Source organism: Arachis ipaensis, chromosome B05, assembly GCF_000816755.2.
Source record: "Arachis ipaensis cultivar K30076 chromosome B05, Araip1.1, whole genome shotgun sequence".
Classification (NCBI taxonomy): Eukaryota; Viridiplantae; Streptophyta; class Magnoliopsida; order Fabales; family Fabaceae; genus Arachis; species Arachis ipaensis.
Genome location: NC_029789.2, coordinates 14,010,490 through 14,027,500, shown reverse-complemented (window position 1 = coordinate 14,027,500; position 17,011 = coordinate 14,010,490). Strand labels below are relative to the sequence as shown.

Genomic DNA, 17,011 nt, shown 5'->3' with positions numbered 1-17,011 from the left:
TGGAAGCTAATGGTTTTTTATTTTTATTTTTTCAGATTACGCGTGCATTTCATACCTCACTTGCTAATGGTGGGAATGCTGGGAAAAGCAATGAGAATCCTTCTAAATGACAGAACTTGATTGCCATGAATTGTCCAAATATGGTGGTAGAAGAGGTGAAATCTGTTATATCCAAGAAGATATTAGTTAAAGGGCAGAATGGGATCATTCAGTGATTGCTGATGTTGGCACTTTAGGGTGAAAAAAGAATGCAGTATAGGACTTTAGAATCTGTATTAAGGTAGTGAATGAAGAAGGTCCAGGATTTTTTATGTTTTCGTGCCTGCATGGTCACCCTATTTTTACTATTGGATAAAAAAATTCTTTGTAATTGATAAGGGTATTCATATATTCTTCTAACCATCAATCACATTATCACAAAATGGTATTTAAGCAATTCGAACAACTATCACTTGTCAACCACAAAATGGCATTATACTTGGCTTATTGTAATGTATTTGTATAACCGATAATGTTAGAAAGACAAAAAAAAAATAGTTTAAATTTGTCTTATTTAGCATTAATAACAACAAACAACAATTAATTAATGCTAAATAAAACAAGTTCTGTAGTGCAAAGTTAACAACCTCATACATATCTTGATTTCATTTGTCTCTTCATACTTCATACAAGGAGAAATTTTTCATAGCATTCACCAGAAAAAAATGCCCAGCACAAGGAAATGGACACTTCAATTGTTTGGTTGGAGATAAGTGGTGGAAAAATAGTGGGAGACAGAAAAGTTGCAAATTTTTTTTCATGAATTACACATAAAAATTTGCAACTTCTCTTCCCTCTCCTCTATTACTTTTTCACTTCTCTCCAACCAAACAAAGCTTAAAAATTTTGTTACTTATATTATTTGTATGTATGTTTAATATTAAATTTTTTTAATAGATATTTAATCGTATACTATAATAAGAGTAATAAAGTAGTTTAACTCAATCACCTATTACTTACCAATGTTATAAGTGCAAGAATTTGATTAGAATATTATCAATCCATAACACTTATAGTTGTTTTAAGTATTTGTATTGTAATTTCTATTTTTCAAAGTACAGTGGAAAAAAGATACATAATCTTATCCGTACCAGCAAAAGGTTCTAATATTTCCATTTCACCAATGAAATCTTAAACTCTCAATAGGAATTGGAATCAAAATCAACTAAAGACTCAAAACTATATCAATCTACTGCTGCTTCAATTCTTTGTGATCACAATAATGATAATATTATGAATGTTCTGTTTGCCAATGATCTCAAACACAAATAGAAAACTTGTCTTTATAAACTCTTTTATTGTCCCATCCATTTTGGGTTAAGTAAAGACAGAGACATTTTGTTTATTTTTTTCTCTAAATAGTTGTGTTGTGTCTTCCAATGTCTCTCTATCTTTGTTCTGAGATAGTTACCAAATAAACAAAATGGCGAAGATCAGCTCCAGGCTTAGCACCAATGGCGAAGAACTCGATGATGACTTCTAAAGGCATGTCCTTTGTCTCAGGAGCTTTCATGTAAACAAACACCCATGAAATGATGCAATCACAAACAAACAATGAAAAGACACTAGTGACTCCAATTTGATGCAGCAAGAATGGGAATGAAGATGTGACCATCAATGTGCTGATCCAAAATGTGAGTGCACAAATTGAGATGCATATTCCTCTCACACTTGTTGAAAAAATCTGTGCACAAATAATGTTGGGAATCACTCCAAATTCCATGCAGAATATGCTCTTATAGACAATGACACATGTTGCTGTTACTGCTCATTCACAATAGAACTCATGGCAAATGAATCCCTTAGTACTAGTAATGTTAGAGACACTATCAAGATGGGGATTGTGTTGAGCAATAGTGCCCTGCATTTCACAAATAATTATTCTCATTTAGAACAATGATGCATTATTTGTCCTTAAATTGAATATAAGAATGTAATTGGAGATCAGTTTCTGAATAAAAATACAGAAATCTAAAGACACAAACTGATCGAAGAAGATAGACGAAATTTATATCCATCCAAAATATGGATACGGTATATACGAATTTTTACTATCTCTCTACAATCTCAGTATCTTTGTATTTTGTAATTTAGAAAAGTGTTATCGAATAAGACTATAGAAAGATATGATTATAACTTATAATACACTTTACGAAAGAATATCTTGAACAACAAAAAAAGGCTAAAGCAAATTTAAACTACATAATAAATTTTGAAATTGTAGTTAAACTTACCTCCTGCCTGAAATATCCATAAGTTTCATGGAAAGAGCAATGCAAGGGAGCATAAAAAATGTTATAATGACATTTACAAGTAAAGAAGCTGATGTTTCAGTAATCCCAAAATTTGAAAGAAGTGCCCCAACACCTACTTCCTCAAGGATTTTACCATAAGTGCTGATAAGTTGTCCTTGTGAGTTTCTGCGGCCTTCCTCAACTCTGCAATGTTAATGTTATCCTTGGCATCGGTTCTCACAGAAACAATTTTCATGCCACACATGGCAGCACTGGCAGGATTTGTACCATGTGCAGAGGCAGGTATAATGCAAACATTGTGGTGGTGGTCTCCTCTTGCCTGAGTTTTTAGTTTCCAAAATAGTTAAGAGCCATTGCAGGAATTTATTTGAGCAACATTAAAAAACAAAAAATTGATCTCTTATAAATATACAGCAAGAGACAATAGCACAACTGAAGGTTATCAACTATCGGATGAAATGAACAAGTACAATGTTAAATAAAAATGTCAAATACTGTTTTGAATGTAAGTAAATCAGAAGAGTCATAAATTAACTCATAAATTGATAAAAAAATCCTTTCCAATAGCAAATATTTTCCATAAAAATTAAGCGGACATATTTCAAATGAGCCAAGTCATCATAATAAATGATATGCTCGAATAACCATCAACCCAGCATACTCTCCTGCAGCTCCAGCATTTGGTTGCAAAAAGAAGGAGTCAAACCCGGTGATGATACACAGCAAGTCATCCAAATTGTTGAACATTTTCAGACACCAAATTTTATTGTTCAGACACAGAAAATAAAATTAAAAAAACCCTTCTCTTCCATATTTTATAAGAGTCTAAAAAGAACCATTTAAACATCAAACTAGCTACCTGATAACCTTGAGTCTGTTCAGTTGGTGCAAAAGGGTGAATATCAGTGAAGCTAGGCCATGTTACTGGCATCGTCTCAGTTGTTGCATTCAACTTCATAGTACAAGATCCAAGTGGAATCATGCTGTAGCATAATGAGATCCTTGGATTGTAACCTATGAATGTACCTGAATAACTCGTGCTTAGTGTGGTCGCAAGAACTCATGAAAAGCTGCCCGCACAAATCCATTCCAAATATTTCGGGCACTTCTAAGTGGTGTTCCCTTTGCAACTGTTGGGCCAATCATGTGCACATTCTAGATATATGGATACATCTAATCGAACCATGTTACATGTCATCAAATTTACAGCTTTCTTTTAGTTGTGGTACGTATTCTATGTGGAAAGCTATAGCCAAAGGTAGTGCAAACTATCATGATTCTCACAAACGCAAAATATGATCACCGACATATAAGGACGGGAAACTTTTAATTGAAAACTGGTTTACTATACAATTCTTTTGAAATCAAAACAACATTCAAGTAAAACTATTAAACTCATAAATAAATTTATTGCCAATCAAAATTACACATTTGCACACTTCTCAAAAGGCATACTCTGGCAAATAACTTTATAAATATTATTGTTGGATCCTGCTAGAGCAAGAACTTTCAAATTCACTTAAATAACAAACAGTGAATTAGGAATGCAGAGGATAAAAAGTGCCTATTCTCCTTACTCACAACTGATGAAGCCTGTTTTCTACCTTATTAACACTGAATACTGAATACAACTCTACTACATTAGGATGACAGGAAGTACATTTGATAGTATATAACTAAAAGTAGATGCTACGAAAAGAATCCAAAATTAATTAAGATAGTTCTTTGCTAGAAGAGATTAAGATTTTCAATTCTCATGGACATGTTCCATCAATTAATTCTTTATGCAAACACATTACAAAATAAAAATTAATCAATTAAATCTAACAATCTTATAGACAACAAGATTTAACTTCTAATTGATAAAGAAAGACCAATTCTGCACGATGTATCTCTCGGACTTATGTCTTACATAATTAAGATTGCTTTAGCGACTTAACCCAATTTCTTTTCAAAAAAGCAAAAAAGCAGGGCAGAGGGATAAAATAAAATAAAAACTGTGGTGCGAAGACAGCAGAAAAACCTCCAAATTCACAAGAATTGCCATAGAAAAAGCATTAAAACAAAATAAAGTAAAATGAAACCTGAGTAGTTCACATGGACAGAGACGAAGCACAACAATGCAGAGGACCGAAAAGTGTGGTGTCGCGGCAGTAGAAGCGGTGGTAGCAGTGCTGAGTGCAGGCAGCGATAGCGACAATGGTAGCTGCAGAGATGGGAGAAGAACACGAGCATTATTGAAAAAACCCTAGCAGAACATCTCTCATCTCTGAAACTATGGTTACAAGAAAAGGGAAAAAAGTGTGAAAAGCAAAACTAGAGAGGCAAAATTTTAATATTAGTTTTTTTCAAAAATAAAAAAACGGGGTTCAATTTGTAAATATTTTTTGACAGGTTAACGGTACTCCCACATAAAAGTGGGAGTAAGGAATCCATGGCTAGAAGTTCATATCTAATATGTGATAGAGATGTATTTGTGTTAAAATTTGTGAAGATTAGGTTGAAAAATAAAAAATATATGAAGACCGTGTTAGAATTTGTGAAGGTTAGGATGAGAATTTAGGAATATTTGAGGATTTCAATAGCAATATAATAATGGCAAATATGTGCAAAAAAATAAATAAAATTTAACAAGCACAAGCCAACTTTGAAAAGCTCCCGCTTAGGTGCTTTTAAAAGCACCCCTAACTTCTAAAAGCCGCAAGCACAAACACTTGGACTTTTTAATTTACCAAACGTAAAATGAAGTGTTTGTGCTTTTTAAAAGGGCAAGCACCTCTTGAAAAAGTTTTACCAAACCCAGCAGTAAATCAAAGCAAGTTATTTCGATTTACCTTTAGTTAATGTAAATTGAAAAAAGCTAATTCGATTTACTTAGGATACGTGTTCTATATAAATGGGGTAATAACATAAAGTGTTGAATTGAAGGTAAATTGACAATGGCTACTGAAGATAGTTTTCTAGTTCTTGTGCACAATAAAGGTATGATTAAGAGAAAAACGCGATCGGAAAAAAAGTTCACTGATAAGGATTTGTTGAGCGTCTTTATCAGACCTTTTATGAGCCTTGTTAATTTTCAGAACATCGTACCACAGAAATTGGGAACGCATGGGATGAAACGAATTGAGAAGTTATATTATCGAATTCCCATTTCTGTTGTCCGCGATAGGTTGAAGTACAACTCGTTTGTGATAGGCAGTGACGAGGATTTGCAAGTTTTATTTCACTGTCGTCGTCAGTTTCCGAAGGTGAGAATCCCTGAATTATTGGCCAAGCTTGTGGATGTGGTCTCTAGCTCAGGAGAATCGAGCAGGAATCATCCATCATTACCAACGGTAGCAGCCTCCAGTTCAACCCCTGTTATTGTATCTTCATCTGTGTCTGTAATTACATCTGGGGGAGATTTGGTGGCATTTCCGTCTTTCGCAGCTGATCTATACCACGATGAGATCGCGAAACTAGGTACTAATATGAATACTCCTGTTATGATTCTGATTTCTGGGGGAGTTGGAAAACCAGATGCGGTGGAAGATGTCCTAGGGGATGAGGATGATGTGGAGCCCGCATCGATTGCTGATGACAGCGATGATGATTTAGGGAGAAGTATTCCCGTTGGGGCTAGTGGAGCGTCGAGCTTGGGAACTCAGCAGTACCCGCCACACTTTTTGACTCTGGACTTGGATGCGATGAGACCGGGGGATTACCGGATGTAGAATCCGGTTTTGGCGTGAGATATTCACAGGAAAATGCGGGTCTAAGGGTGCTCCAAGTCGGACAGCAGTTTCATAATAAAGAGGAGGTCGTCTTATGTGTGAAGACTTATACCATCTGGCGGGGGATTGAGTACAAAGGGATGGAGTCAGACCATGACAAGTACTAAGGCAAGTATAAGAAGTTCGAAAATAGTTGCAGATGGTTGATTCAGATCATGCTACGGCGTCAAATGAGTATCTGGGAGGTCAGACGGTATAATGGACCTCATACATGTTTGGCTACCTCCATTTCCAATTATCACAAGAAGTTTGCTTATCATGTGATATCTGCTTTTATCTTTCCTATGATCAGAGCTGATGCGGCTGTGTCCATCAAGGTACTGCAGAATGCGACAGAGGCACATTTTGGGTTTAGACCTATACGTACCAGAGGTTGTGGTTGGCCAAGCAGAAGGTCATCGCTCAGATATATAGTGATTGGGAGGAGGCCTACAATAAGCTACCAAGATGGGTGCTCGATGTGAAGATAACGATGCCAGATAGTATTGCAGTTCTGAGAACGAGTCTTGTGCGAGTTGGAGGCCAGGATGATGGTGAGTCATCTTTGTTTCACCGACGTTTTTTGTCATTCTCACTGTGCATTGAAGCATTCAAGTATTGTAAGCCGTTGGTCAGTATTGTCGGGACCCACTTATACAGCAAATATGGGGGAACATTGCTGGTTGCGATAGCTCAAGATGGGAATTCTAATATCGTTCCTATTGCCTTTGCCCTAGTGGAGGGCGAGAATGCAAAGTTAGAGTCTTTTTTTTTTTGTCTCACTTACAACAGCACATGACTCCTCATCTAGGCATTCTCGTGATCTCTGATAGGCACAAGGGGATCAAAGTGGCATTAGAAGCACCTGATGGTGGATGGAATCCACCTGATGCTTATCAAGCATTCTCTATTAGGTATGTTGCAGTCATGGTTGTCAAACTCGCGAGTTAACTCGGACACAAATTCGTTTCTGGGTAGACTCGGCTAGACTCGGACAGAATCACTCAAACTCGCGAGTTTACTAGCGAGTCAGCGAGTTTGAATTCGGTGCCCATTTTTGCCAAAAAGGCGTCGTTTTGGGCCCAAAAAAAAACCTACAGCTAACCACTAACCCACCCAGACCCGGTAAGAGTGTAAGTGTGTAACCCAAATTTCGAAACCCTCACACTCCACCAACACCAAGCCATCAGCCCATCACTGCTCACTGCCTCGCCCTCACTCTCTTCTTCTTCTCCAACGTCGGTGAATCGCCACCATCTACCGGCACCGTCGTCTGCGCCGCCACGCAGAGGCCGAACGCCGGACGGATCCTCATCCCTCGCCTGTCGCCTCGCCTCATCCCTCATCTCTCATCCAATGCAGAGTCACAGAGCCAGAGCCCACCAGCCACCACCACGCAGTGAAGGTTCCTCACTTCCTCGTCGACACCAGCCTACCACCACGTAGAGGCCACGCAGAGTCGCAGAGCCCACCACCACGCAGTGAAGGTTCACCGCCCCTGTTCTACCATCGTAGGCCGTCGCACTCCTCCCTGTTCTGCTTCACTGCGTTTGCCTCACCTCCCCTGTTTGTCGCCATTGTTCTTCATTGCCGATCTACTTCAATTCTGCCCTGTTCTCCAAGGTAATTTTTTTAAACAAATTCAAATATTAACAATCTTGGTATCAATTCTGCAATGTTGGTTCTAAATTGCTGATGTTAACTTTTTAAATTTTTTTAGTTTAGTTTAAATCCTACACAGAATTGGTTAATGAGATTTGATATGTTGAAAAAAAATTAAACTAATGTTGCTTCATTTTATTTTTATAACAACAAGTATATGAGATCTGATATTGTTATTGAATTTTACTTGGTTATTTTTTCTTCAGTGCTCTGTTTTCTTAGCTTAAAGGACAAATTCCAATGAAGATTGTAGTTTGTTTGTCGACTATGGAATGAAAATATGTCCTAGAATTCATGTTATTATTATTATGAGGGTATAAACTATAGTGAATTAAAGTAGATTGAGGGAGGAATAATGAAATGTATTTGCTTATTTAACCTTTGCTTATTTTGAATCAAATATTGGCCTCAGAATTATTCCTAAGCATTGATTCCTAATGAGTATTGCTTTGAACTTTGCAGGTTGCAATGACACATCCAATGGCTGTAACTAACTGCAACATCGACATGGAAAGTTTAATTTCTGACCAGAACAGAAGCATTGCTACACTTGCTATTACCACTCTTTTAAAGACAGGAAATGAATCAAGTGTAGAAGGTCTTATGAAGCATATTACAAATTTCATGTCTGATATTGCTGATGAATTCAAAATTGTTGTTGTAGAAGCAATAAGATCATTGTGCTTAAAGTTCCCTTTAAAAAAATTGTTTTCTTTTGTGTTTTGGTTGTGTCTTATGAAGCTTTGATTGTGTGATTGTGTGTTTTATGTTGAACTAGATACATACTTGTGAAGGATTTAAATGTGTAATCTAGAGTACTTGTTGTAACTTGCAATTGTAGTATTATGTTAATTTATATGTTTTGATGTTGAAATTGTTAAGTTTGAATGTCTATATCTGAGTAAATATATATATTATACATGATATATATATTTTTTTATAAAAAATGTATAACAGGTAAACTCGTACGAGTCTACGAGTCGAGTTTACGAGTCGAGTCTAGGTCAGCTCCACGAGTTTACCTAGACTCGCGAGTTTGACAACCTTGGTTGCAGTGAATTTTGCATTGAGTTTCAAGGGATAAGATGGCAGGAGGCTTCTAGTCAACGTTGCTTATGCGTAGAGCCGACTACTGAGGTTGAGTTTCATTATTGGTTTGACATCCTTCGGACTGAAGACCCAACAATGTATGACTGGACAAATAGGATAGAGTATGACAAGTGGACTTAGCATCGGGAAGGTCGTAGATTCGACCATATGACTACAAATATTTTCGAGTGTGTTAACTCGATGATGATGGGTGTCAGGAACCTTCCAAATTGTTCTTTGGTGAAGTCCTTATGGGAGATTGGCAGAGCTCTTTGTTTGCAAGGGAAGAAAGGTTGAGGTATAGTTGGGTATAGGTCAGCAGTTTAGTCAGTCACGTGTGAAGGCAATGGAGACAAACCTGAAGGCATCGAGATATTTTACAGTGACACTGTATGATAAGGATAATTCAGAGTTTAATATGGCCGAGATGACTCCAACAGGTAATTTTTCACTTGGTACTTACAAAGTCTCGTTGAGATATCGGACTTGCGATTGTGGATACTTTCAGGCACTTCACTACCCATGTCACCATGTAGTTGCTTGCTGTGTATATTCCCGCCTGAGTTTGGCAACTTATGTTCACAAGGTATATCGCCTCAGCACGGTGTTTAATGTCTACCAGATGAGATTTAATCCTCCCATCCCAGAAAGCTTCTGGCCGCCTTATGATGGTCCTACCATCATCCCGGATCCTAGTAAGAGACGTGCATCTGAAGGTCGTCTGGGGAGCATTAGAATTCGCACTAGTATGGACGAGGTTAATCCAGATCGACCAAAGCAGTGTGGGCTATGCAGATAGCCTGGTCATACTAGGCAGAGCTATCCACAGGGAGGAGGCATCGAGGGATCTGGAGCACCTAGTGGAGTTTGGTATTTTCTTTATTATGTTGCTTGTTTGGTTGTCCACTATATTTGGGTTTATTATTGCCTAGCAATGTTTGTGTCGTTTTGTGTTTCATTTCATGTGTATGTGTGGTTCTTTATTGATGTCTTGTCCGATGTCTTGTGTTTGCTAATGTTAACGTATTTTCTTTTTCAGTACATTGTTACATGTACTGTTTTTTCCTGTGAAATTTCAACAGCTATCTACAAAGAACTTCTATTGCTTATATTTTTCAATCTCATCCAAGAAGTATGCAATAAAATAGCACGATAGGATAATAACATAGCATGGTAACCTAATAACATAACAACATAGCATGATAACATAAAAACATAGCGTCGTAACCTAAACACATGATAACATATTGGCATAACATAATCCTGAACTCAACACAATGACAAGAGATACACAACGTAATAACATATAACTAAACAGTCATCCGAATAGTCAGAATAGATGCGATCTTGTGAAGCAGCGGTGTGGACGCCTGATCCTCTGTGCTCTCTGAGCGAGAGGTACCTCATCCTCGTCTCCGGTCGGTCCGGATGGGGTGGATGGACCTACACGATCGGGGGATGCAGCTGCAAGCCTGAAACTGCTGAGGGAGGAGTACCACCCAAGGCAAATGTCTCGTCCAGTGGACCTGACGGAGGCTCGTTCAGGTCCACATCAAGGGGACTCTGATGTTCGGGTACCTGGACTCTATGGCGGGCTGTCCCATCCTCCTGGATAATAACGCTAATCTCTTCCAAGATGCGAGATCCTCCGAACTTACTATCAAGGCCGTCGCTACCTAGCAAATTCGAAAGGAGCTCACCCGGGCTCGTAAATGTCTGACTCTCATGCAGTGCTATATCACTACTAGGGACATCAACAGAATAATTGCTGAATACCCACTACCACACTGAAAGCCACCCTCACCCCCACCCCCACCCCCACCCCCCCCCCCCCTATCCCCCCCCCCCCCCCCCCNCTTTATCACCCCCACCACCACATCCACAACCCCATCACCACCACCGTCATCATCTCCAAGGCCACCACATACACTAGCACCTCCAACTCCACCCTCATCCTGGTCACCCCCGCTATCACCTCCACCATCATCCATACCATTGCCATCGTCATCGTCACCTCTCCTAATATGTTGCATTCTACCTCGACCGCGCCCTTCGCCTTGTCGACGATGTCAATCACATTATCAAGCCATCTCCACTCATGATCACTGGCTCATATACTGACACGACGTCTCTGCTCCACTTGACATTTGTTAGGAATGTCTGGCACCTGATCCATCCTAAGAATCTCATCGGGAACTCTCTGCGTCGCCTCGGCTGGGATTGGATCTGCTTTGGGGTCTTCGAGAAAGAACACCGGAGATAGGAATCTCCTCCCATGCTCATGTCATTACTCCAAGTAAGCCTCTGATGGTCCTGGGTCTTTCACCACATCAAATCGTAACACATGATCGGTCCGCCTGGACTAATGTATATGACAACTCTGTAGGGTGGTCGGAAACCACCGGTCTCCGCCTCTACCATCTTTCAACATTAGAAAATCAATGTCGAGTGCAGGTTGTAGGCGATGCTGTACTCCACCAAGATGTGGTAGCACCCTATCCATCTGATGCCACTCTATTACAGCAAAATAGATCAATGTCGTGGCAGCCCTCCATAGTGCCATATGTCGAGGCTCTAGGATCTTGAGATAAACTATCTGAACCATAGCTAGTGTGCTATATGGCATCTACGTGAATTGGTAAAGAATGAAGAGCATTGCAAGTCAATTTACATCCAGTAAGTAGTTTAAAGAAACACCAACAATGAATGCTTGAAAGCTAAAACACTCACGTCTCTCGGCTGGAGTAAATCTATCCTGAGCCTCCAATGCGCGACTCTAGGTTCCTTCTCGCTCGATGTGGACTGATAACCGGACTACCTGACACAAAAAACTTGTTATTAACAACGACAATAATCTGTAATATATATTACTAAACATGACAATCATAAACGGTGAGTACCTCATTGACAACGGCCAATGAAAGGCCTCAAAACCATCGGGCCTGAAACCCGGGAAGAGCCAAAAGATCCATGACTGGAGGAGTTGCAGAGGACCGACCAACTTAACCATATTCCTGTTGGCCACACGACACAAGCACTGGTATAACCACGACAAAGCGGCAAAGTCCTAGTTGTCTCCACCCATGTCCTCTAATCTTGCTACGTACGGTAGCCACCGGATATGTATGCGTGTATTGGACTTGTCACCAAAGATCTAGGTGGATAATAGCATCATGATGTAAGCCTTCGCATACCTCCTGATTGTCTTCTCGTATGCTCCGTGAGGAAGGTAACTGAATGTCTCCTGCATCCAAGTTCATTTCGTCAGGCAACCGCTGACGTACTGTCTGTCGATGGGGAGGCCTAAATGGTACGCAACATCCTGAAGCATAATCTTGCACTCCCCAAAGGCATGTGGAAGGTATGAGTCTCAGACCGCCACTACTCGACAAATGCACTGACTAGCGGCTTATCCAACCTAAACCAGTGGTCGTTGAGCCTCGCAAGATGGGCTAATCTGGCCATCTGCAAGTACAATATGATTCTGTCTTCTAGAGGCATATGATACGAAAAAATTTTAATTCCGCATAACTACCGGCAAGTATACCGGGTCATATTGATAAACCCCGATTTCGTGGTTTATCTTGTGCTTATTTTAGGAAATTTTATCACTTTTTTCCACATTTATTCAATGAAATAGCATGGTTTTGTAATTCTCTCTTGAATTGTGCTTAAGTGTAAAAACATGCTTTTTAGACCCTTAAATTGGTGATTTTGATTCACTTTAATTTCATTCGATGCCTTGATGTGTTTGTTAAGTGATTTCAGGTTCATAAGGCAAGTATTGGATGGAAGAAATGAGGAGAAAATCATACAAAATAGAGAATGCATGAAGAAACAAAGATTGGGAATGCATCAATAGGCGCGCACGCGTACAAGGCGCGCATGCGCCGAAGTGATTTCACATAAGGACGCGCACGTGAACAAGGCGCGCACGCGCAGAAGTGGTTTTGCATAGAGACGCGCACGCGTACATGCCGCGTCCGCACGTATGAAGAAATAGCCAATCGACGAGCACGCGCACATGGCGCGTACTCGCCGAAGCCAGCACGTGACCCACTTAAAGGCAAAACGCTGGGGCGATTTCTGAACTGCCCAAGCCCAAATCCAACTTGTTTCTGAGTGTATTTCATGCAGAATTGAAGTCCAAGCAAAGGGGGAGCAATTATTTGTAGTTTTGGCATCATGTAGGTTAGTTTCTAGAGAGAGAAGCTCCCTCTTCTCTCTAGAATTAGGGTTCTTAGGATATTTCCATCTTAGATCTAGGCTTAATTCCATGTTCTCATCTTATTTCTTTTATGATTTCTTGTTCCTACTACTTGATTCTCTTTTATGTTTCTTTTATGACGATGAACTCATGTAGGATTTGATTTACATTTAATGAAATTTAATGTTTGATGTTCTTTTTATTGTTGATTTGAGTTGTGTTCTTACTTTTCTTGCAATTGGTAGTCGGTAGACTTTATTGATTTTTGCCATTTATGATGTTTACTTTTATTGCACTCTAGATGTTTGATGAAATATTTTCTTTAGTTTTTGAGTAGTTCTCTTGACTCTTGGCCTAGGCTAAGGGAATTGAGTGACCTTGAGTCATTGGGTCTCATTGAATTGGTGATTTGAGAATCCTTGGTGATCAATTTGATACTCATTGACACTAACCCACTACTAATTTAATTAGTAGATAGGTTGGGACTTATGGGTTGATGTGATCAAGCCTATTTGACTTACTTCAAGCTTAGGAGTAGATATCACGTACTTAAAGCTTTTGGAAGTAGACTTAATGGGTTGGACCCTCATAATTATCAATATTTGGTTTGTAGACAAGGATAGTGATCTCAATTACCTATGTCTAGCCAAGAGTACTTTTCCTTTATTTTATTAGTTCTTGTCATTTTACTTTCTTGTCATTTAATTTTTCTTGCCATTTATTTTCTTGCAAAAATATAAAAAAACCAACCCCTTACCCCTTCATAGCCAATAATTGACTACTTCATTGCAATTCCCTGTGAGACGACCCGGAGTCTAAATACTTCGGTTAATTTTTATTGGGGTTTGTTACTTGTGACAACCAAATTTAATTTGATTTGAGGATTGACTATCGGTTTGGACTATACTAACAACGTAAATATTTTGTGAAATTCCGAACCGGTGTAAATCCTTGTATCACGTATCAAGTAATAAAACTCACTCAAAGTGAGATCGATCCCACGAGGATTAAAGGATTGAGCAATCAATAGTGAATTGATTATTCTAGTTAGACGGTTCAATTTGGAGTGATGAGCAACAAGAAATGTAATTGACTAGAAAGTAAAATAAAGCAATAAAGAGTAAGAAAAGTAAATGACGTAAAAGTAAAGTACAAGAAAATAAAGTGCTGGAAATTAAATTATAAGGAATAGAAACTACAAGAAAGTAAAGTGTAAGAAAGTAAATGACGGAACGATAAAATAACTAGAAGTAAAAATAAAAAGAAAGCATTGGGATCAAGGGATATTGCACTCTCAGGATCAACAATTCTCATCTCCTCTTTAATCATGCAATCATTGATCTCTTGGCAAATCATAAGTAACCAAACCCCAATTTTTTGGTGATTTGATTTCTCTTAATTTGATCAATTTCCAATCTCTTGATCTAATTGGTCATGAGAAGAGATGAAGTTCAATTTCTAATTCAAAGGCCACACAACCCTCAAGATCTCAATTCAAAGTGGTTACATGTCACATACCGGACTAAGAATATATTGATCAAGAGGATTATGAGAGAAGAGCCTCAAACTAAATTTCATGACTCCTTTCTCAAGTTCATCATAAAATTCAAGTAGATCCAATCCCTCTCTCGATAGTAATTGGATCTATGAAGCACAAAGACTCTCTCCAATGCAACAATAAAAGAAGAATTAAAGATGAAGAATGAAAATAAATCAACCCATTAAATTACAATAGAGCTCTCTTTCCCAATGAAAAGAGTTAGTGGTTCATAACTAAATATTTACAATGTAAGAAAGAGATGGAAGAGAAGAAGAGTGTGTGAAGGGAGAGTCCGAAGACCCCTCTCCCGCCGAATGCCTAATTCTATGAAACTAAGGCCTTTTTTATAGGCTCTCATAAATTACAAACTTAAATGAAATTGAAAGCAAATTACAATGAAATGAAAATTAACTATTCTAGATGCTTCTTGTGGCCTTGATTGGTTGACAATTGTGGGCTTACTTGCTTGAAGTTTAAGTAGACTTGCAGTGAATTTAATTGAGCAAAGGTGAGGTCCAAGGGTGCTTGGCGTTATTGGAGTAGCGCTAGCACTGCCAACGCCCAAACTGCCATTGGTGGCCCAAAGTTAGCGTTAACAACGCTATGGATGCTTTGTTAAGTGTTTTTGGGGCTTAAAGATGCCTATTATTTGTGCTACAATTTCATGCCCGCTATAGACTATTATACATCGTTGAAAAGCTCTGAATGTCATCTTTCCAACAAAACTGAAAGCGTATCAATTGAACCTCTGTAACTCAGGTTATGCTCGTTTGAATAAGACAAGGTCATGTTGTCATGGGTTGCAGGCACTTTTGAGGGCAGCGTTAGCGCTGTCAACACCTAAACTGGCGCTGGCAAGGTGACATTAGCGCTGCCAGCGCCCAAACTGGCGCTGGCATGGTGACGTTAGCGTTGAAAACGCCCGCTTATGACGCCCAAAATTAATTTTTACCCTATACTATTATATATTTTTGGAAAGTTCTAGATGTCTACTTTTCAATGCTTTTAGAAGCGCATCAATTGAAGCTTTACAGCTCGAGTTATACTCCATGAAAGGTGAAGAGGTCAGCTGGCCTTAATACAGGTTGATGCTATGTTCATCTTTGCACTTTTGGGGTAAGTTTTCTCCCTCAGATTTAGTGTCCACTATGTAGTGCCATATATGCTTGGAAATCTCTAGATTCCTACTTTCCAATGCCACTAGAATCACCTCATTTGGAGCTTTGTAACTCAAGTTATACTCCTTTGAAGAGGACATGGTCAGGTTGCCAAGGGTCGCAAGCATTATTGGGCCAGCGTTAGCGTTGCTAACACTGGTGATTGCATGGCGTTTGTAAGGCTAGCGTTAGCGCCAATAACGCTCTCCTCTGGCGCTCGTGGCATGCAACGTTAGCATTGCCAGCTCTCTACTCTTGCCTTCCCCTGTTTCTTCTCTGTTTCACGCTTCACTTTTCTCTCTTTTATTGGCCACTATAGACACTTCCTTGATGACTTTTCTTGCTTCTTTTGAGTTTGTTTTGTGCTTTTTGCTTCTTCTTTTTTTCCTTTCCTACAACATTCATTAAATCAAAAGATCAAAGTCATATACGACTTAAGCACCAAAACACTTCCAAAATTAAGCTTTAAATACTAATTTCTTATATGAAAAAGTATAGAAAATACAACATGATGCTCATGCATCAGCATACCATCCTGCCTCCTCATGCTAGTGATACATCGATGTAGCTGTATAACGATAAAAAAAATTCTTTTAAAACTGTCACATTTAAGAAACCAATTCACTAAAAAACCATCACAAATTCAGACCCTTCTCAACAAAATGATATCCAACTTTGATTCATAATACCCTAAAACAGACAACTCTACTATAAATAAACATTAATATAAATTATGTTGCATTCCTATACATAAATAACCTAACGATAAATAATTTAATTAAGTTCTATTAAACCAAATTAAATTAAATTCTAACAGTACATAATTAATCTAATATTCAATACGCGAACTATAAAAACAAAATAAATTAAATTACTGTCCGTTAACCTAATGTTTAGGAATTAAATTAATATTAAAAAATTAAACTAATTTAAATCCTTGCCAAATTTCTATTGACCATTTAATATAACATTTGAAATCTACATTAGTAAATCCTAAATTCTCAAAAAATCTCTAATTTAATTAACTACTACTATAACTAACCATGGTTTAATACTATTCTACCTTACATTATACTTTTAAAATTCTAACAACACTAAATCACTTGCAAAATTACAAATCTCAATTGCGCACATAATAAAATTCTAAACGACTTAACATCACAAACTATTATTTATATTTTAAAGATATTCAATTTTGGAAACTAATCTCTTCATGGATAGAACGAGCAATATGAACGACACCGTTTAACTGATAGATATGATTTAGATCATCTTTTATTTTCGTAGTCTAAATCTCAAGGTGTTTTTGG

At 38.3% G+C, this 17,011-nt stretch overlaps 2 protein-coding genes and 1 pseudogene across 2 annotated transcripts; 2 read left to right on the top strand and 1 right to left on the bottom strand.

Moving 5' to 3' along the window:
* Positions 1,323–3,252, bottom strand: LOC107640207 (annotated as a pseudogene).
* On the top strand, positions 5,234–6,007 carry LOC107640206. Its single transcript, XM_016343754.1, has one exon. The coding sequence runs from the start codon at positions 5,234–5,236 to the stop codon at positions 6,005–6,007; it is 774 nt and encodes a 257-aa protein (XP_016199240.1).
* On the top strand, positions 9,144–9,596 carry LOC107640205. The gene has a single exon (XM_016343753.1). It carries the CDS (start codon positions 9,144–9,146, stop codon positions 9,594–9,596), a length of 453 nt encoding a protein of 150 aa, XP_016199239.1.